At 56.7% G+C, this 21,159-nt stretch overlaps 1 protein-coding gene across 6 annotated transcripts in view; it reads right to left on the minus strand.

The window, feature by feature from the left end:
* The window catches only part of ARAP1 (ArfGAP with RhoGAP domain, ankyrin repeat and PH domain 1), a 68,861-nt gene that overhangs the window by 3,670 nt on the left and 44,032 nt on the right, over positions 1-21,159 (minus strand). For 3 of the 6 annotated variants that reach the window (XM_025356947.1, XM_025356946.1, XM_025356950.1), the window contains 19 exons: positions 18,960-19,159; positions 17,579-17,664; positions 15,921-16,103; positions 14,679-14,853; positions 13,426-13,560; positions 10,832-10,967; positions 10,421-10,523; positions 9,342-9,537; positions 9,029-9,080; positions 8,754-8,917; positions 8,413-8,625; positions 7,985-8,090; positions 7,154-7,301; positions 6,978-7,064; positions 6,823-6,891; positions 6,416-6,533; positions 5,083-5,196; positions 4,720-4,865; positions 4,145-4,177 (listed from right to left, as the gene is read on the minus strand). In XM_025356947.1, coding sequence (XP_025212732.1) covers positions 4,145-4,177; positions 4,720-4,865; positions 5,083-5,196; positions 6,416-6,533; positions 6,823-6,891; positions 6,978-7,064; positions 7,154-7,301; positions 7,985-8,090; positions 8,413-8,625; positions 8,754-8,917; positions 9,029-9,080; positions 9,342-9,537; positions 10,421-10,523; positions 10,832-10,967; positions 13,426-13,560; positions 14,679-14,853; positions 15,921-16,103; positions 17,579-17,664; positions 18,960-19,159 — 2,464 coding nt within the window. The remainder of the gene's footprint in view (positions 1-4,144; positions 4,178-4,719; positions 4,866-5,082; positions 5,197-6,415; positions 6,534-6,822; positions 6,892-6,977; positions 7,065-7,153; positions 7,302-7,984; positions 8,091-8,412; positions 8,626-8,753; positions 8,918-9,028; positions 9,081-9,341; positions 9,538-10,420; positions 10,524-10,831; positions 10,968-13,425; positions 13,561-14,678; positions 14,854-15,920; positions 16,104-17,578; positions 17,665-18,959; positions 19,160-21,159) is intronic. The other 3 variants (XM_025356949.1, XM_025356951.1, XM_025356952.1) reach the window with 2 other exon arrangements.

The raw sequence follows: 21,159 nt of genomic DNA on the forward strand, positions 1-21,159 counted from the left end.
TGGGCACCTCCCTCTTCCCACTCCCCAGCCCTCTTTGCATCCCAGCACAGAGCACCTCCTCCAAGAAGCCTTCCTTTTAAAGCCCTCCCTGTTCACAATCCAGCTCAACCAACCTCCCAGCCCTAGGCCCCCAAGGCCTGTCTCCCCGCAGAAGTATCAGACAGTCAACCCTCAGTCTCTGAGGCAGCCGTCCCAACTGGGACACCTATAACAGCAAATCCCAGCACCACCCTGATGCCCTGCAAACTGGAGGACTTGAAGCATCAGCCTGAATCAGATTGTATGTGGAAGGAGAACTGCACATCCTCCCCCAGCACCAAGCTGGAACAAGCAGGTGTGATCAGAGAGCCTTGGTTGGCTGCTCGTGTCTATGTTCGTCTCAGATTATTCATTTCTCAGCCCTCCCTGCCCCATGGAGGCTCCAGGGTTGACCGTGTGAACAGAAGGCTTGAGGGACCAGCAGTTACTAGCTCTTTGGTTCCACAAGAAGGCTAATGACTCAAGCTTAAGCAGAACAGCTATTCAATAGACCACAGGAAGAACTTCCCAATGGTCTAGGTCAGGAAGCGAGAGACCAATGTACTGGGGAGGGGCACCAGATTGCCAAAATGTTCACCTCTGGCCCCCACCTCTGCATATGGGTCTGGGCTTGGAAGGAGCAGGCTGGCTCGGAGGCAGAGGGATGGGGGCAATGACCCCCAAGGAAGGTCAAGCTAATGAGGCTTCCTCCTGCTCTGGGAGCCACTTGCTTGATGCCCTACCCCTACCAAGCACCCCTGGAGCCCACAGGGGCACCAGGGTGAATGGCACGGGAGGGGGATTCACTTACAACCAAAACTGGGGGTCAAAGACTGAGCTACACCCCCCCCCGTTCCCCACCATTGCTGCCAGCCACCTCCAGGCATGGCTCCTCAGCAGGGGCCAGAGAAGGGACAACCAGGGGAGAGGGAAGTTTTGGGAATTGATGGACTTCCTGTGATATCACAAAAGGATGGGCTGCCTAGGGACTGGAGGAGACCTCTGTGCTCTCACAGGGGGTGTGGCTTAGGAGGGCCTTAGTAAGGACTTTTCACTCTGCTTTCACCCCGATACCTGCTGATTGGAAAGCCTCATGTCTTCTATAGACAGCACCTAACCTGATTATGGGCATGTGCCCAGGAGGGCCTGGTACCAACTGGGCTGCAGGCATGGGACAATCAGGGTCGCAGACAGGGAGGAAATTAGGCAGGCGGAAGGAAATCAGGCTTCGGACATGGAAGAAACAAGATGTGGGGGAATACAAGGAAGAAACCTGTATGCACATACAGAAGAAGCAAGGCTGGGAGCACTAGCAATTGGCCTGCAAACTGGAAGACAGCTGATGGCAGAAATGGAAAGACTTGAGATAGAGGCTGTAAAAGAGATTCGGCTGCAGGCACGGTAAACACAAGGCTCTGGGCATGAGGGAGGAAGGATGTGGGGGAAACTGGACTCCAGGTACAGGAGGAATTGGGCTGAGGGGATGGAAAACAGGCTGTGGGTTTGGAAGAAGTCAGGCTGTGGGTGGGAGGGGAACAGAACTAGAAGCAAGCAGTTAAGTGAGTCGAGGGTGGACAGGACAGGCCCAGTCAGGCGCAGAGACAACTGCAGGAATCAAGGTATTCAAACCAGGCTGTGGCTCCAAGAATGAAAACACAACCCTCAGGCCTCCGATTCCCTGGGGTCTGATGTGCATGGCACATGTGTGATGTAAGGGTGGCTGAGACAGGAAGTCTGCAAAAGGGGCTCTTGGGAGGGAAGGATGTCAGTCAATGCAATCTCCTTTTGAGAATGAATCCCCCAAGTTGGAGTGTAGTGGTGCAATCTCAGCTTACTGCAACCCCACCTCACGCGATCAAGCCATTCTCCCACTTCAGCCTCCTGAGTAGCTGGGACTGCAGGCATGTACCACCATGTCCAGCTAATTTTTATAGAGACAGGGTTTCACCATGTTGTCCAGGCTGGTCTCAAACTCCTGGACTCAAGCAATCCTCCCACCTCGGCCTCTCAAAGTGCTGGGATTACAGGCATGAGCCACTGCACCTGGCCCAAGGACTTCATTTCTAATCGGACAGCTCATGTTTCCAGTATCTCCAAGGCACGGGGCCACAGGCAGACAACGAAGTTTACTCTTGATGCTTAACGATCTGTGCTGGGACCAAGATCTTTCTAGCATGTGCCTTTTCCAGGTGCCTCAGGGTTTTTAATAAGAGGAGACCCCCAGGATAAGGCACAAGTGGCCATGTATCCTGCTGAATCACCTGAGATTGTTCCAATTTCAAATATTCTGTCCTACTGCCGCATAAACCAACAAATGCCAGAATTGATAACCCCGTGGTAACCAGCCCACATCTGCTCAGGGCCTCTGCCAGGCCAGAGGTGTTGGCTGTCACTGGGGTGTGGAGAGCACCACCTACTCTGTGCTGAGCACCCCTCCCTGCTGAGTCCTCAAGTCTGAGACTTCCAGGAATATAAGCTTGTGTTTCCACACTAAGAAACCTGGGTGCGAGTCCCAGTCTACACTTACAGATGGCCTTGGGCAAGTCACACAAAGCCTGTTTTCTCACCTGGAAGTGGGGACAGCCCTCTTCCTCAGAGAACAGTAGTAAGGATTCCATGTCTCAGTATGTGAGGGGCCAGCACTAAGCCTGGTTCCTTAGGGAACATTAGATCTCATCCCTTTTTCGAGCTCTTCTGCCTCCTTCCTTCCATGCCCAGGGATCCACAGCTGCCTTTCCAGGTGCCTCAGCCATCCTCCCTCCCTTCTGCCCACGGCAAGGGTTCTAAGCACTCCTAGAGGTAGGGGGCCAGGGAGATAGCATCCCAGAACCAAGGGGGATTGACTGGACGGGCGGAGAGGCTCAGAGGTGAGGATGTGATCACAGAAGAGGGCAAAGGAGAGAAGAGACAGCGTTTCCCACAGGGTTAGCAGGAGCCCGGGATGCATTACAAGAGGCACAAAATGCAAAGAGAAGGAGATGAGGTCCTGTTCTATCGGCTCTGCTCCTGCCATGGCAGCCAAGCCTATTCAGACAACCTCAGGAAATGCAAGGGGCAGGAAGAGGCTGAAGACACTGGGGTTGCGGTGGGGGGTAGCTGTGGGAGCTCAGGCTAGACCACCAGGCTTGGAACCATGTCTCTGCTGCCCATCTTGCAGGGCAGCAGTCCCCAATCTTTTTGGTGCCAGGGACCAGTTTTGCGGACAATAATTTTTCCATGGATGGAGGGATGGTTTTGGGATGAAACTGTAAAACCTCAGATCTTCAGACATTAGATTCTCATAAGAAGCACACAACCTAGATCCCTCGCTTGCACAGTTCACAGTAGGGTTCACACTCTTAGGAGAATCTAATGCCGCTGCTGACCTAACAGGAGGCAGAGCTCAGGCAGTAATGTTCACTTGCCCGATGCTCACCTCCTGTTGCATGGCCCTGTTCCTAACAGCTGGGAATCCCTGCTGTAGGGGCATCTATGCTCTGTGGCCCCCAAGGCATAGCTGGGACCCACAGGGGCATCAGGAGATGCAGATTCTCAGCAGAACCTGAGCAAGGACCTTCTCTCAGACAGAAGTATCCCCCTAGGAATAGGGTAGCCCCAAGGGCGGAGGGGATGAGCTCTCTCTCCTAGGACTGTGCAGAGTGGAAACAGCCAGCCAGGGAGGCCTCAGAGAGACTCCTACCCCAGGTGGGGGATATCCCACAAGCCTCTCTCGTCCCACCCTGGCATGTCAGGATAAGGGCAGTAGTAAGAATGTTCTGACAGTCCTGGAACACTGTCCAGGGTTAGAAATAAGGAGGCTGCAGGGATGACAGGAGAAGATCAGAGCTCTAATTCAAACCTAGGTGCCATCATTACTGGATCTTTAACTTCCACACAGAGTCCTTTGGAAAATTCTAGAGCACTGCACTGATAGGGAACCCTATCTTGGGGAAAGGACCCTGGGACAGGATTAGGGATAAAGGGGAGGAGCTTAGGCCCAGGATAGGGGCTAGTGCCGACCGGCACGCGGGCAGGGAACCATGCCTGGAGATGGCCAGGAGCCCTGGCTGTGTCCCCATGCTCCTACCCAGCTCATTTGGCCCCCAGGTGGTGTAAGGCAGCTGGCAGTCAGCCCACAGCTACTCACGGTCTCAGGGGCCCCGCTCCACGGCCTCTGGCTCTGTTTGATAGAGGATCAGGGTTATGGAAGAAGTCCCAGGTCTAGAGCCAGGACAGCATGTGCAGTGATGTGTGGGGTTGGGGTGTGTGTGTGGCATGTATGTGCAGAAGGTGGAGGGTGCCAAGTGGAGTCTGGGTTGGGAGAACACCTGCATGTGGACAAAATGAGTGAGGAGGGTGGCTCAGGAGGTGTACGATGCACGATGTGACAAGGCATGCATGGGCCACAACTTGGGGCTGTCATCAAGTAACAGGTTCCTGTGGGTGCAGTGATAAGGCACAGGCACAGTGAGACAGAGCATGGGCATGGAGTGGTGTGATGGCATCCGGGTGCCAGGGCCTAGTGGGGCTACAGGGCACAGTAGAGTGGACATCCAGGGCCACAGCAGGAGGGGCCTTGAGAGTCTACAGTTCTCCCCCACTGCTGTGCTATCCTGAGAGCCTACAACAGGAATATTTCTACTTGCAGACCAAGGGGAATCTCTGAGCACATTCAGGGGTACAGGTGCACAACCTGAGGCCGAACCCAGTGGGGCCACTTACCCGGACCTCCTTGTAGAGCCGCAGGCAGCTGCTGTTGAGGATGAAGTAGCGATCGTGGAAGCCGCCTGAGGGCAGGCCCAGGCCCAGGAGGCTGCGGTCCTCACGGAACTTCATCATGCCATGCTTGGTGTCACTGACACGGCTGGCTGGGGGGGGACTGGAGTGGGTACAGGCTGCACCAACCCAGCTGAGGCTGGGTCCCAGGACGAAGGAAGCTGCCCCATCCTGCCCCAGCCTCTCCACAGAGGCCCACCCACCTGGTGCCCTCTGCCTGAGCTGCTCCTACCTGGCACCACCAGGTCCCACCCTGGCTCTGGAAGAGGGGAATGCCCGGAGCCTGGCCACCCTGCAGGCACCACCTACCCAGGTACAGCAGCATGGCCTCCATGGCCTGGTGCTTCTTCACCACCAGGTGGCTGTCCGTGCCCAGCCCGTGCAAGATGGGCAGCACCTTCTCCGCAAAGTGCAGGGGGCGCTCTGGGGAGAGGTCACACCTACCGTCACTGGGACCATATGGCCCGATACCACCAAGGGCTGGCAGATGGGCACATATCACCTACACATCCCCGGTCCACTCCAACCATCTGCAAGTGCCACGACACAAAACACTACCATCACGACCGCCCTTCCCATGACCAAGCTTCAGGCTTGACACACCTGGCTGTGACCAAAGCTGCTCCAATTCAACATGTGCAAAACCATGCCTGTGATCTCCACCCCCTGCCTCCCTTCCCGCCCTCCCCGTAGCCCCCATCGGGGAAACACCACCACCACCACCACCCACCAGGCTGCTCCATCCAGAAACAAACCTCTCCTCCCTCTCCTGATCCACATGTCAAATCTCTCTGCTCTGTCCATCTCCACTGCTGCCACCCAGCCCACATTACTGCCTTCTCCTCAGACTAAACCATGGCCTTCAAAGTGTGCTCTAATTTCCCTCTCCCCATCCAGCAGCGAGTAGCAATCTTCTTAAACTCTTACTCACTAACCCTCCGATGGTCTTGCATTGCTGCTAGGCCCTGCGTGGCTGCCTCTGCCTTGATCTCCAGCCCCACCCATGTCACCATCCCCTCACTGCCCTCGTCTCCTTGAAAGGGCTGTGCCTCTGCCCACCACAGGGCTTTTGCCTTCTTCACCAAATAACCCCTACTCTTCCTTCCCATCCTGGCTCGGGAAAGATCTGGTGATGCCATGGGTCTTTCCTTCACAGCAGTTAATGCAACTGTAGTTGAATATTTATTGGTGTGATCATTAGACTAATGCCTCCATCCCCTACCAGACTAACCCCAACGAGGATAGGGACTATGTGTGTGGCTCCCCAGCCCAGTGCCTGGCACTCAACAAGGACAGTAAAACAAATGAACACATACAGCCTCATCCTCCACTGCCATCAAGATCACCTTTACCATAAATTACCTTTCTCCCCTCAACCATCACCATTGTCACTGACACCTAAGAAAGCACCATCACAGTCAACACCATCTACCCCTTCACTGTCCCTTCTATCAGCCACGACAGGCATAACCTCAATCCCTGCCAGCACCCTATCACCACCGTCACAGAGATCAGTGTGACAGCAACACGTCATCAAAGTCCTTTTCACCACCCATCCTCATGTGCAGGGTAGGGGAGGACAGACTGGGGCTACAGCTGAGACAAGCCATACCACACCCTGCACAAGCCCAGGATCACCCACCTGCCTCCTCCCTCTCGTTAACCTCAAAGCAGGTCCAATAATCCTTCTCCCTGATGCCTACATTCCGGCGATCCAGGATCTCCAGGGTGAGCTCCTCAGCAGTCATGGATGCTGGGATCTGCAAGGACCAAGGAGAAGATTAGCCTACCTGTGCCTGGCCCCTGCTCTACCATAACCTTGCTACGTGATTCAGAGCCTGAGCCCATCCTTCTCAGGCCCTTCTGGAGTCCTGGGATACAGAGGGGTATTTCTGAGTAGTTCTTAGGAGCAGGCCCCAGCACCAGCCAGATACAGGTCCCAAACTGGTCCTCTCCTTGGGATGGAAGCACTGCTCCCCTGGCCATCTGAGCCTGTGCCTGGCCCAGCCTGACTCTCTGGCCCCTTGGCTTCTAGGTCCCAGCACCTACCTTGACATGCTGCTCGGTCTCTGCCTTCTTCTCCTCCAGATACACTGTGCAGATGAAGTCACCGGCATGCTGCAGGGAGACAGGGCTCAGCTGGGGGCCTAGAAAATGGGCGCAGGTGGTAGGCCCAAGCCCCCCACCCAGGCTCCAGACTTCACCTGGGTCCCACTGGCAGTGCCAGCCACACGCATCTTCACAATGGCAGTGATCTCCTCCCGCTGCTTCCTGAGCTCTTCCTCATCCACCTGGGAAGGGGCGAGGGGCAAGGACAGGTGGTTACCGCCATCTGGAAGGCTCATCCCTGCCCTCCACTGCCCACTGACCAGGGACGCACACTAAACACCACCACATAGTGGTTAATGAGGTCTTCCACCACACGGCCAGCCTTGTAGTCCTGCCCATCTGTCTGGAAGAGCGTGGGCCCAAACACAATTGCCAGGTTGTGCACGTTCATCTGGTTCGTGTCTGAGAAGCACTGGACACTAGAGAGAGGTGGAGGAGGGCCTTGAGTGAGGAGTCAGGCCAGAGCTTCCCATCTCTCCCTGTTAATTTCTGACAGGTCCAAGACTGGTCTGATCAGAGGGGACCACTATTTAATGGGGTAGGAACAGTTTTTCTGGCCATATCTTGGGTCCTGGTAGGAGTAGGACTGGGAAGTTGGGAGATCCAGCCAAGGTAACCTGGTCCCAAGTGGAAAAATCCTCTATAACAGTGGCCCCAACAGTTCTGGCACCAGGGATTGGTTTCATGGAAGACAATTTTTCCAAAGACAGGATGGTGGGGGCAGGGGATGGTTTCAGAGGCATTAGATTCTCATAAGGAGCGCGCCACCTCCTATGTGCAGTTCACAATAGAGTTCCAATCCTTTGAGAATCTAACGTTGCGGCTGATCTGACGGGAGGCAGAGCTCAGGCAGTAATGCCTGTTCACCCACCACTCACCTCCTGCTGTGCAGCCTGGTTCCTGACAGGCCACAAACCTGTACTGGTCTGTGGCCTGGGGGCTGGGGACCCCTGCTCTACAAATGTCCAATGTTAGGGCAGATCACAGTCAGCACTTGGTGCAGAAGCCCAGCTGGCTCCCAGGGGAGGGCAGTCAGCCAGGGTGGGGGTAGAAGAACCTTCACCCCAACCCCCCAGAGTCTCACAATGGTATCCTCCCTCACCAGTACAGGTGGCTGATAAGGGCCTTCACTGTGGCCCGGTTGACAGGTGGCAGCCGCACCAGGAGCTCTCGGTACCTGGAGACCTTCTCCTCCTCATCCTCAATCTCTGGGTGGGAAAGAAAAATCAGGTCAGAAACTCCCTGTAACTATCATCTCCTCACCCCACCCGGGCTGTCCTGCTTCTCATGGTGGGTGACAGCAGTCCCTGTGCCCTCCAAGTCAATGCAGGCCAGGCACTCAACCAGGGTAAGGAACTCTGGGTCTTCCAGGGCCCCGGGCTCCGTATGGAGTGGCGATGGGAATGACAAGCAGAGGCGGGCAACTGGAGCCTGTCGGTTAGGGTGAGCCTAGTGCAAGTGCCAGAAGGGAAGGGTGGAGGAGTCCGGAGGGATGGGTGGAGGAGGCTGGGCACGGGCTGCAGGGCCCACCTGAGGCCTCCAGCCAGGCTAGGCGCTGGGCACGAGTGAAGAGCCCATCGGGCAGGTCGCGCAGGAAGCGCTTGAGCGCCGAGGAAACATCATCCACGTGCTGCTCGCCCTCCTTGAGGTGCACAGAGCGCGCATCCTGCCGCAGGCTCTCCAGCAGCCGCTGCGTCTTTGATGTCTGCCCACACTTGCGGTAGATGCCCTCGGAGGTCAGGCCTAGGGAGGGGCGGGGCCAAGCGTTTGGGGCCTGAGGCATTGCGTCATGGGGCGGGGCCACGCAGCTCTGGGACGGGAGGCGGCTCTCTGGGAGGGGGCGGGGCCGGCACCGCAGGGGCAGGGCTCACCGCACTGCGTGATGTAGTCCACACAGCGGTACACGATCACCGGGATATCCGAGTCCCCAAGCTGCTGCTCCGACAGCGTGTCCCCCATGCTGGCGGCTGCTTTCTGGATGGCCCCCAGCCAACCCATGAAGTCCAGCCGCCGCTCGCCCTGTATGTACAGTGTCCTGGACCAGGGACAGTCAGTCACTGAGGGGCCTACACCTATCCCACCCTGTCCCCAGGCCCATCAGACGGCTCCAGGCTTCTCAGAGCCCCTCAGGGAGGCCGTGGCTCACCTCCTTCGCTCCACCAGCACCAGCACCTGGTTCTCACTGTCCCCCTGGATGGCTGTGGAGGGGTTAGTCAAGGTGAGGCCCAGGTCTTGTTCCTGATCCCCAACCTGCTCCCTCCCTCTCTGAGCGCACACACATCCTTAGGACCCGCCCGCCAATGTATGGGGTGGCTGAGATGCACTCCAAGGACATGAGAGGGCAGGATGGCAGCTCTGGCCAAGCCAGGCAGAGCTCAGACTTCCAGGCAAGGGCTGGGGGCCTGGGAGCCCAGGATAGGGTGCCCTGGAGGCTGGGGGCCCAGGTCTGGTCCACGCACAAAGCTCCTGCAGTTTCCGTAGTTGCAGTGGCTCTTCGCAGGGCCCCTCTGGGAAGACAGCGCGGAGCTCCGAGCCACTGAGAGAGAACCAGCCCTCCTGGGCCCGCTGTAGGCTCAGGCCAGCTTTGTAGGGTAGGCGTCCGAGCCGCTCAAAATCCCGGGCCAGCAGATCCTCAGCCAGGGGAGGCACGAATGCCTGGCAGAGAGGCAGCCGGGGGAGACAGCATCAGCCAACAGCACTGCCTGCCCCAATGCCCCAGCTTCTTGGCTTACAGGCAGGTGCCCTCTTCCCACCCAGCGGCCTTCTCTTCCCCAAGGCAGAACCAAGCCCACAGATGGAACTTGGGTACCATGTCCCACTTCATACCTACTCAGATGTGCCCACCTCTGGAAAGCCTTCCCAGACACTTTCTGGAGGGCCCTTCTCTGGGCCCCCACAGCACCAAAGCATTCTTGCCCTCTGTTGTGGCACTGGTTACACTGTTGCTGCCGCCTGAACCCCACCCGCAGGGGAGCTGTCTTCCACACCCACATGGGAGCTACTGAAGGGCTAGGACTAAGCCTGGTTCATCTGGGTCCCCAGGTCTCTGCGGGCTGACTCTCAAGAGGCACACAAGACAACTGATCAATGGACAAGTGAATGATAAAAAGTCACAGGCTCTTACAGCACAGGGGACCCCACAGGCACCTGGCTCTAGTCCCCGAGGCAGAGCTCTCCCCATGGCCTCCCTGCCTCTTCCCTCCAGCCTCTGCTTGCTCGCCTCCAGGAACAAGGAGCACACTCCCCTGGAGGAGGCACTGTCCATCCTAAGATGGCTCTGACTGTCATTCACTTATTGAGCACCTGTGGAGTACAAGGCCACAGCCCTTCTTCTGCAGAGCTAAGACAGGTCTGACCAACCCTGCAGAGGGCTGCAGATTACAGTAGGCCCTTGGCGGGACAGGCCTGCTCCATGTCTGCTCCCCTTCATCTAGCTGCTGCTCTCTAGATGGGGGAGCTGGGATACATGGGATTGGTCAGTAGGCCCCACCTTCCCCCATCAGACACCCTTACAGCCGCCCTGCTACCCCAGGCCCACCTTAGCAATACACTTGACCCACTCATGAGCCTGCTCCATGCTCTCCAGCCCAAACAGGTACAGCCGTTCTCCCTCTGTGTACACCTCAAAGGTGTGCTCAAAGCTGCAAATACACAGGCCAGGACTCAGGCCCACCTCATCCAGCACTGGCCCACCCCCAACCTGCACCATCAACCGCCATCCTCTGCCCCCTCCACACTGCCTTGGCGCTTGTCCTTACTCGGTCCCCTAAGAGGTGGTGGAAAAGTCTTGGGCTGGGGCCTCAAAAGACTGGGGTCGGCCCTTATGCAGCCTCCGTTTGCTGTGTGACCCTGGGGAGGTCCTCCCCTTCTCTGGGCCTATTTCCCTGTCTCCCCAGTGGGGGACTGTACCTTATAGCAACCACAGTCTGATTTGCCCAGGGGTGCTCACCCATGGGTATCAGGAAGGGGCACTGCCAGGCACACAATCTCGCTGGCCCGAATCTCTCCGTTGGGGGTCACTGCCCGCTCATTCTCATAGTAGCTCAGGACCCCGTCACTAAGGACACACCAGCGCCGGCTGAACTCTGGGGAGAATTTGGGCAGGGGAGCCATCAGAGAGCCCCCCACCACCTGAAAACCACCTCTGCATCCTCCCAAGGCTCCCACTCCCATCTGACCCATGTGCTCTTCATTCTCTCAAGTTTCTCCCAAATCCATCCACCTCTCTGCATCCCCACCATGCCAGCCAGCCCACAAGTCATCCTCTCCCCCAGGCCTCTAAGGCAGCCCCTTCCAAAATCCCAGAGTGATCTAGCTAAAATCAGACCACATCCTTCCTCTAACCAAAACCATTCCATGGTCTTCAGGACAGACTCTGCACCCCTCAGCCTGCCATTCAAGGCCCTGCCAGGTCTACCCCTGCCTGTCTCTCCAGCTGCCTCTCTGTCACTCCTGGACACACATATCCCCACCCAGCACTCCCAGCTTTTGCAAACCCTGTCCCCTCCACCCACCACCTGAATGTCACAGGAAAACTTATATGCCCCAATCTCCTTTTCTAGAAGCACCCATCACTCTCTACTCTGCCTCCTGCTACAATGGCTTTGAGAGACTGACAAGGTCCCACAAAAGAAATAGAAAGGAGAATCTGGACCAGGAAAGGTAATGGAAAGGATAGGTTGTCATGGCCATGCAGGCTTATTCAGTTCACAGCACTGAGCTTTACAGTGGCTCAGAGCTTCCTGGCATCCAGGGCAAAAAGGATGACTCAGGCAGTTGTTACATAAATGACATTATCAGGCAGAGGGAGGCAGACCTGGGGCAATGAGGTTGTGAACAGCATGGAGTTCCAAAGAAATCTCTTTGGGAGTCGAAGGGCTTCGTCCCCATAGGAGAGCACACAGGAGGTGCTGAGGGATGTTGTCAGCAATGACCTCACAATGTTCCCACAGCAGACTCTGCCTCTCATCCTGTCTGTGAGGGCCTGACATTTGCTCTCTGAGGTCAATGTTTCCTCAGGTCTGACCCTGTGGATGGGCTCCCTCCAGGAGCACCAGCTCTGCCTGAGTCATCCTTCATTCTGCAGATATTTGCCAAGTGCCCACTGTGTGCTAGCCACTGTTCTAGGATCTGAGGGCTACAGGCAGTGGTGGCCAAAAGGAGTTTATGTCCCAGTGGGGTACAGAGAATCTATAGATAAGTACATTAATGGACAAATGAGTACCAGGTAAGTGATGTGAAGAAAATGCAGGGTAGCCGGGCGCGGTGACTCACGCCTGTAATCCCAGCACTTTGGGAGGCCGAGGCGGGCAGATCACCTGAGGTCGGGAGTTTGAGACCAGCCTGACCAACATGGTGAAATCCCATCTCTACTAACTAAATTAGCCAGGCATGATGGCGCATGCCTGTAATCCCAGCTACTCGGGAGGCTGAGGCAGGAGAATCGCTTGAACCCGGGAGGCAGAGGTTGCGGTGAGCCGACATTGAGCCATTGCACTCCAGCCTGGACAACAAGAGCGAAACTCCATCTCAAAAAAGAAAAGGAGGCCGGGCGCGGTGGCTCAAGCCTGTAATCCCAGCACTTTGGGAGGCCGAGACGGGCGGATCACGAGGTCAGGAGATCGAGACCATCCTGGCTAACACGGTGAAACCCCGTCTCTACTAAAAAATACAAAAAACTAGCCGGGCGAGGTGGCGGGCGTCTGTAGTCCCAGCTACTCGGGAGGCTAAGGCAGGAGAATGGCGTGAACCCAGGAGGCGGAGCTTGCTGTGAGCCGAGATCCGGCCACTGCACTCCAGCCTGGGCGACAGAGCGAGACTCCGTCTCAAAAAAAAAGAATTAAAAAAAAAAAAAAAAAAAGAAAAGGAAATGCAGAGTAAAGGGAGAGATGGGGGGTGCTATTTTGCATAAGGTAGTCAGAGATGACATCTCTGCAGGAGTGATACTGAAACAGAGACCTGAGGAAAGTGAGGGATTGGCCATGCAGATACCTGGGGGAAAGCATTTCAGGCAGAGGGAACAGCACGGGCAAAGATCCTAGTAGGTGACAACATGTCTAAGAAACAGTGAGGAGACCAGCAGAGTGATTAGGGGGGTGGTTCAGAGAGGTAATGGGGGTGGTGCCAACTGTGCGGGCTCTTATGGATTTTCTTCTGATTTGGGGAGTGAATGGAAGGCTGAGATCAGAGAGGGCCAGGGCTTTCCGTTCAGTCCTCAAACTCCCTACCAGCCACAGGCTCTAACTACCAGATGCTCAGCAGAGCCCATACCCAGTAGGGGCTCAATAAAGGCTCATTTAGTCCAAAGAAACTCTGGCAGTGACCTGCTCTGCAGCGCCATACCCTACCCCTACTCCCACCAGGATCATTTAGGAAGCACCTTCTGCGTACCCCAAACTATATCCAGGAAGCCCTCTAGGGTGACTCTGCCAGAGTCCACTTGGCTGCCTCATGGGTCCACCCGTCTGGCCAGCCCTGGCTTCCCTAGCCCTGCAGCCATGCCCAGATGCCATGGGCCAGGGCAGGGTCTGGGGTGGCACCCACCTTCCCGGGCCCGGCGGTCCTGCAGCAGCTTGCCGGCAGAGGCGGTCTTGTAGAGGAAGCCACTGTGGCTCACGGTCGGCAGGATAACTGAGTAGTGCTTTTCCAGGGGCTTCATCGAGTCCAGCCGAGGCACCTCTTTGGAGGTGGGGAAAGGATGGCAGGTCATGCTGGCCACCCAAGAGGGTGTCCCCACCTCACTCCCACCTGGCCTGGGCATCCAGGCTCACTTTCGAATCGTCAGCCCCAGCTCCCTAACTGGCAGCCTCAAGCTCCCCCTCCTATCTGCAGGGTCTTGCCAAGGCTGTTTCTCCTTCTCCGCACTTGTGGAAATTCACTCCATTCCCAAGGCCCAGTTCCAGCACTGCCCCTTCCAGGAAGCCTCCCTGACTCCCGGCCCACCCCACTCTCCAGGTGGGAAGCACAGGCCAGGCACACTGGCATCAGGGGGGCATTGGGCAAACTCAATAATAATCCCTGGAAAGAGGATTTTCCCAGATGGCAGGAAGCTCAAGGTGGCAGCCTGACTACAGCTCTGCTCCCCATGGTCAGCAATGGTGGGGGGAAGGGGCGGTTCTGCCCCCAAGCCCAAGCCAGTTGGGTGGTCTCCTGTGTCTCCCTGGACACCTGGGCTCTCTCCAGCCCAGTGTGCCCCGCCCACCCATGGCCCTGAGCCCGGAGCCCCAGCCTTGAGCTCCACCCTCAGTCCTAGGATGTGGCCCCAGAGGCCAGGCCTGGGCCACAAGCTGCACTGCTCAGCGCACTGACCCCTCCTCACCCACCCCAAGGGGGAGCCAATGGTACCCAAACCAGGTTCAGGACTGAGCTCCACCCAAGCAGGGCAGTAGACAGGGCTGCCATGGTGGGTGACCCACACATGGAGAAATGTAACACAGCATCCCTCACGCAGCAACACAAACACACTCTGCACACACATTCACTCCAAAGCTCTCAACATCCCCACAAACACAGACCCAGGGGTTCAGAGGTGCACAAACACCAGCACAGCTGCCAGCCATCCTGAGGGACCCACACTGCGAGTCAGGGAAGTCATCAACAGAGTCACAGAGACAGAGACACAGAGGAACATGCATACGCAGCACAAATACACACTGACGTGCAAACCCAAGCACACCCCAGCTCACACACAATTTACCAAGGGCCCTTGAGGAGCTGCGATCACAGCCTGAGAGCAGCACGTAAATCAAACCCCACTGGGCACTGCACAGCCTGGTGGACCCCCACCCCACGCTCACCTGTGGTCCGATTGTTCCGAAGGAATTCCATCTGCAGTGTCTGCCCCGCCTGCTCTGCAAGAGCCAGGGGCGTGGGGGCCTCGGGGTCCCCCGAGAAGCAGCTGATCCCGGCCCCACAGCCCAGGAGCGCCTGAGTCTCAGCCAGGTCTGTGGTGGTGACTGCAGCACACAGGGCCTAGGAAGAGGCAAGGGAGGGTCAGACCAAGCAGGAGTGGGGGGCCCACAGGGAAAGAGGGTATGGGGGAGGAGAGGAAAGAAGAGGAAGGAGTCACCCAGGCCTGGAGCGGTCCATCCTCAGACTGAAAGAGAGAACAGGAAGGAAGGAAGGAGAGGGAAGAGAGAGGCCAAGGGGAGGAGGGGCGAGCAGGGGCTGCCTAGCGGAGGCCAGGGGATCCCAGCTGCCCGGGGCCTCACCCCTGCTGGCAGCCTGGACACAGCTGCCCAGTCAGCCACAGAGCCTCCAGAGGATCTCAAGCTCCTTCTGCCTTGTGGAAGAGCGGTGGGGGGGGGGTGCTTTGTAGCTAATTCCTCCCACATTTGAATTCCTCACTGCCTGCCCAGCACTCCCAACCAATGGGAGTTGCCGCCCTCCTGGCTTGCAGGCTAGACTGGGTTGGGCTGGGAGCAGGACGCCTGGGTCCCTGGGAGGTGGAGGCCTGACTCCCAGCGGGCTTCTAGCTGGACTGAGTCTGCCTGGGAGGGGCAGTTTGGGGGAGGGGCTGAAGGCCAACCAGAGGTCACAAATGGCATACCCCTGCCTCAGAGCTGGCCGCCTCCCGCTCAGGCGGAGCCAGATCAGGGCCTGAGACTTGGCTCCCAGCCTGTCAGGGCCTGGGGCCCATACGGGGCCTCATCTTGAGTTGGGTGTGGATGGGGGTGGGTTGGAGCAGCCCAGCTGTTTTTCATGAGCCTGACAGGAAATAGCATCCCCATCAAGTTCACTCCTTTTGGCAGGATTCAGAAGCAACAGGACGGGGTGCAGGAGACTGAGGAATCGGGAGAGAGACAGACAGATGCTGGGGACGTGGCCTTGGCCCAAGGGTCAGGCCTGGCTCCTCCCTGCATGGCCAGAACTTTTCATATGGCTTAGGCAGGGCCCTTCTGCCCTCCAAACATCAGTTTCCCCATACGCCAAGGCATCTCCCTGAGCTGGTAGACGAGATGGGTTAAGACAGTGTAAGGAACAGGGCAGCAGAAAGACAAGGGTGGTCCCAAGGGGCCCCAGAGCTGCAGTATCCTGACCTTGTCCAGCTCCTCCTGGTTGCCAAAGAGTGGGTGGTAGCGGCGGTACTTGCCCTCACGGTACTTGGCCTCCAGGTGGCACCGCCGGGTGCTGGGGCTGCTGCTGGGCTGCAGGGCCTCACTGGGGGGCACGTTGGCTGCCCAGAAGCGGTTCCCAGCGCCATTCCCCAGCTGTAAGAAGAGCTGCAGGGGTGTGTAGGAGGTCAGACGGGCCAGCTGACAGCCAGGGGCCGTGCCGGGCAGAAACTTGGTTTCTGAGGTTGTTAGGCAAGGGGCTGGGAGAGCCAGGCCATCTGCCCACTTTCCCAATGGGGAAGGTGAGGACAGCCTGGCCTGCTGGTGGCTGGGGATGCTCCTGCCACCAGAGCTGGGCTCTGAGTCTAGGTCTCAGGCTCAGTGACAGGACAGGGGGTCAGCAGCCTGACAGGTGGACGCCTCAGGCCCTGTGCCTGGTCCCAGGGGCCTTGCTGCTGCCCCACCCAGTTCCACATCTAGAGCTCTGCATTCCTGAGACTATGATAGCCGGGGGTGGGTGCCTAACCTGTCAGCCAATGGGGTAGGCAGGGATTTTGGAAACCTCTCCCGTCCCTGACATTCCTCTCTAGGCAAGAGGGATAGGGGTGGATTCGGGTGAGTGCAGGGATCCAGCATTCGGGAATCAGTTCCTTCCTTCATCCGGCTCCTCCTTCCACAGCCATTTCCTAGGCCCCCCCACCTTGCCTCTTTGTCAGGTCCTATATGGGGTGCTGGGGTCACAGCATAGAACAAAGCATAACAGTGCCTGCCACTACAGATTCACTCTGTGTCTTCCAGCAAGTTATTTTCTCTCCCCAGGCTTCAAGGCTGTAAACTGGTTATTCTAATCCTAACTCCTGGCTTGTTCTGAAAGTCAGTTAATTAACATATGCAAAGTCCTTAGCACTTATGTGCCAAACACACTGTGGGGAGGTGAGAAAGGGATGTGACACTCCAAGTGCTCTGGAGTCTGCAGCCTGGGCCTAGCCTCCCATTGCAGGTTCTCCCCTGTATCTACCACATATGGGTACCTGGGAGTTTCCAGTACAGAGGCATAAATGTACACGTGTGTGCACACGCAGCATACATACATATACCCACTGGTGCACGTGAGTTCAGATGAAATGAAGGCTAAGGGCCTCTGAGAGGGTATGCAAGGTAGGGGAGAAGGCCCTGGGTCAGCCAGAAGTGAGATGGAAAGAGGCAGGGGTGGTGGTCAATGTGCATTTACAGGGTAATCTCAGACAGATTACAGCCCTGCCCAGGACCTCAGTTTACCCATCTATTCAATGGATGAAAGTGAAATAAGATCAGGAGTTAGCAAATACTTTCTCTAAAGGGCCAAACAGTAAATATTTTAGGTTTTACAGAACACATACAGTCTCTGCTGCATTTTCTTCCTTTTTTTTTTTTTTTTTTAATATAACGCTTTAAAACTATAAAAACATTCTTAGCTCACTGGCCAGTTTGCTGACTTTGCCAAAAATTGCTTTTCCGAAATTCCCACCCACTAGATTATCATTAAGGATCTCTTCTAGCTCCAAGGTGCTGTGGTCACTGAGATAGGGAGGGGGCTGGGAGACCCAGACAGCTGTTGAATGGGGCAGAGTCCAAGTATCAGTGGCAAGCAGGGGCATCCCCACCTCGATAAGTGTTTCTGTCCACACCTTCCTGTCCATCTTCAGGCTCCGCACCTTGGAGACGCCAGCGCCCAGGCCACGGTGCTCCCCTGTAGACACAGGGCCAGACCCAGAATCACCTGTGCCCTCCCCTTCATGGAATCACTTACCCACCCCCAGTGTCCACTGGGACAGGCAGGGATGACAGGCCACAAGCAGGCGCGAGGGGGTAGGCCTGCTGGCAGCTCTGGAATCCAGCCATGCTCTCTTGCTCCCCACAGGGCAGGACTGAGCCCTGTAATCCTCGCCTGGGCTCCTGTACCAGCCCCCTGCAACTGGCTCCCTGGAACCATGCTTGGCCTCTTGCAGGCCACTCTTAACACAGCCCTGCCAGAGGTGATCTCTTTAAAATGCAAATCCCTGACTTCTAATCCCTGCTTTCACCCTCCAGTGGCTCCCAGAATTAGATCACAACTCCTTTCCTGCTTCCCCTCCATCATCTTTCTACCCAGACTGTCATTGCCCATGTCCTCATGGCCACTCCTTCTTGCCATTCAGATCTCAGTGGGCATGTCACCTCCTCACAGAGGGCCTCCCCAGCACACTTTCCAAGACTTGCTCCTCCACCTGGATCCCCACCTCCAGCAGCCCACAGCCACCACCTGAGCTATGTCAGCTCCCAGGAGGACAGAATCCCCAGCATCTGGCACACAGTGGCCAGATTGAGTGGCCTTGATTGAGCAGATGAATGAACCCTGGGCTCGACCATCTTGCATTTCATCTTCCTCATCCAGTCATTGAGAGTTTTCCACCATAGATCCTCAATAGCCCTCAAATGCTCACAGCTTCCCCAGGCCAGGCTTCCTCCTCCTCCCTCTCCTGGATCCTATGGCAGTCTCCTCACTGGTCTCTAGACTTGCCCCTCTAACTCAGTTTCCACCCACCACCAGAGTCTGACCCACAAATCTGACCACGTCCCTGCCTCCCGTTGCCCTCCAGACAAAACACCAGCTCCTCCCTCTGCATGCAAAGCCCTGCCGGGTTCCTGCCAATTCCTCTTGCCCGGCCCCCCCTATTCTTCTGTAATGAGAGGAACACCGGACCCCAACAAGCCTGGGCTCAAATCTGGGCTCACTTACTTGCCAGGTGACCCTGAATAAGCCATTTCCTCTCCCTGTGCCTCCGAGTCCCCACCTGTGATGGGAGAAGTTGAACCCCCGCCTGGCAATGTAAGGACTCAAGGCTAATCACAGGGGAAAGGCCTGGTGTGCAGGAGAAGCCTCATCAATAGCAGCTCTCTGACTGCTGTCTCCACTCCAGGCCCTCCTCCAGATAGGACACCTGGCATCCCAAATGGCCAACCCCGCCACACCTCTGCCTGGTGCCCCAACCCCAGCACACACACCTGCACAGCGCTTGCAGATGACGACACAAAGGTTGATGGAGGCCCACTCAGGCTGGGGAGCCCCGCAGTCAGCACAGAACCTGTTGGGGGCTGCAGCCCAGACGCGCTCGGCCACCTCTGAGGTAGACAGGGCCTCGGCGACAGCTCCCTGCATGGCCTCCAGCCACTGCTCCTTCTCCAGCTCTGAGTCAGCAGAGAAGCTGGGGACACAGGGGTGGGGAGGTTGGTGGGGATAGACTCAGAGGGATTTGGGAGCAGCACGAAGAGGCACAGAATGAAGTGGGGGACAAGGTGTTGGGAGCGCTTAGGCAAAAGAGTGAGGCATCCCATTCTGGTAGGGAAAGTAGGTGTGGACAAAGGCAAGGACACCAGGAACCCAACAGCGTATGGGGGCAGGGAAGCCCAGTGGGGGGCTCTGCCCAGCCTGCGGCATGAAGGCTGCTGGGAAGAAAATGATGCCTGAGCTAAGGTTTGACAGATCAGAAGGGCTGAGCCAGGTGAAGAGGTGAAAGGGCAGTCTAGACAGAGGGAACAGCGTGTGCAAAGGGGCAGGATGGCACAGGGGGCATTCCAGGAGACAGGAGGGCAGACTGGCAGAGAAGAGGCTGGAAGACGGACAGGACAGGCCTGCATCAGGCAGAGGAAGTCAAAGTGCACCCTGAGGACGATGGAGAATCCACAGAGGGTTTAAGTGGAAAGGAGGGGAAGGTACAGAGATGTCTTTAAAAGACTCCTCCACCATCCCCATCCTCATTCCTATCCCAGCCCCAACTGTGACATGCTCCATGGCCTCACCCCACAAAGCACTCCATTGGCCCAGCATACCCAGACACCTGTGGCTGCCATAGCATGCCCTGCTCTTCAGGGTGGGAGGCCCTGGTTGAACAATAAATGATGACTGTCCCTGAAAAAATTTAGTTTTAAAAAGACCCTTCTGGCTCTTTCCCTGCCACCACCGAGTCACACATGTGACCATGAGTCTACTCCACCCACAACCCATTGCCACAACCAAGGAAGGCATCGCTGCTGGAGGTGTGATGGCCGTTAATGCCATCTTATGGAGGTCCTGGAGACCTCCTCCTCCACAACCTAGCACGTGCAATTTGCAAAGCTGCCAAAGGTGGAGCCAAGACGCCAAGCTCACCTTCCTGTGCTTGCGCCCAAATGCAATGAGCCACGCATGCGAGCTGGAGGAGGCCCTTTGTGTAGAACACCAAGTCTACCTCTTTAGGGTTGATGACAACAAGAAACCCGGGAATGGGCAGGCCTCTCAGACTGACAATCAGAGAACGCCCGTCAGGTGGGGCTGTAGCTGTGTGGTAGTTAAGGTCTATGGCAAAGAATCTCAGGCCAAGGATGTCATCAAAGAGAACTTCAAATGCAAGAAATGAGCAAATAAAAACTTATCTCTCAAAAATAAGGCCCCCCAGCAGTCAAAGCAGTTGGAGTAAAGAGGCTGACAGGCACGGGTGGCCTAAGAGTGAGGAGGCAGGCGCTGGGGCCAAGGGTCCACCAGGCCCGGGCCAGAAGGGTGACAGCAGAGGGATGGGACCAGATGGGATAAAAAGGAAAGGCACGGGCCAGGTGCAGTGGCTCACCCCTGTAATCCCAGTGCTTTGGGAGCCCGAGGTGGGTGGATCACCTGAGGTCAGGAGTTCCAGACCAGCTTGACCAACATGGCAAAACCCGATCTCTACTAAAAATACAAAAATTAGCGTGGTGATGTGCACCTGTAATCGCGGCTACTTGGGGAGGCCGAAGCAGGAGAATCACTTGAACCTGGAGGCAGAGGTGGCAGTGAGCCGAGATTGTGCCACTGCACTCCAGCCTGGGAGACAGAGCAAAACTCTGTCTCAAAAAGAAAAAAAAAGGAAAGGCATGAGTCCTTCCCTCTTGGTTGGAGAGACAGGCCCCTGGGAAGAACAGGGAGCTGAAAGCGGGAGGTGACTACAGCCGTCAGACATGCAGGACAGAGCTCAGCAGAAAGACCCCGCTGGAGATAGACACCTGGGCTAAGAGCAGAGAAGTGGGAGGGTTGGGGGTGATGCTAGTGTTTATTGACCAGTTACTACCAGTATTACAAACACTTCCCCAGGAAACTGAGGCACACAGAGGCCAAGTGATCTCCCAGGTCACACAGCTAGTCAGTGATGGACCCAGGATTCAAACCCGGGCATAGTTCAGTACATCAGAGGTAGCG

The sequence above is a fragment of the Theropithecus gelada genome, chromosome 14 (assembly GCF_003255815.1).
Source record: "Theropithecus gelada isolate Dixy chromosome 14, Tgel_1.0, whole genome shotgun sequence".
Taxonomy (NCBI): Eukaryota; Metazoa; Chordata; class Mammalia; order Primates; family Cercopithecidae; genus Theropithecus; species Theropithecus gelada.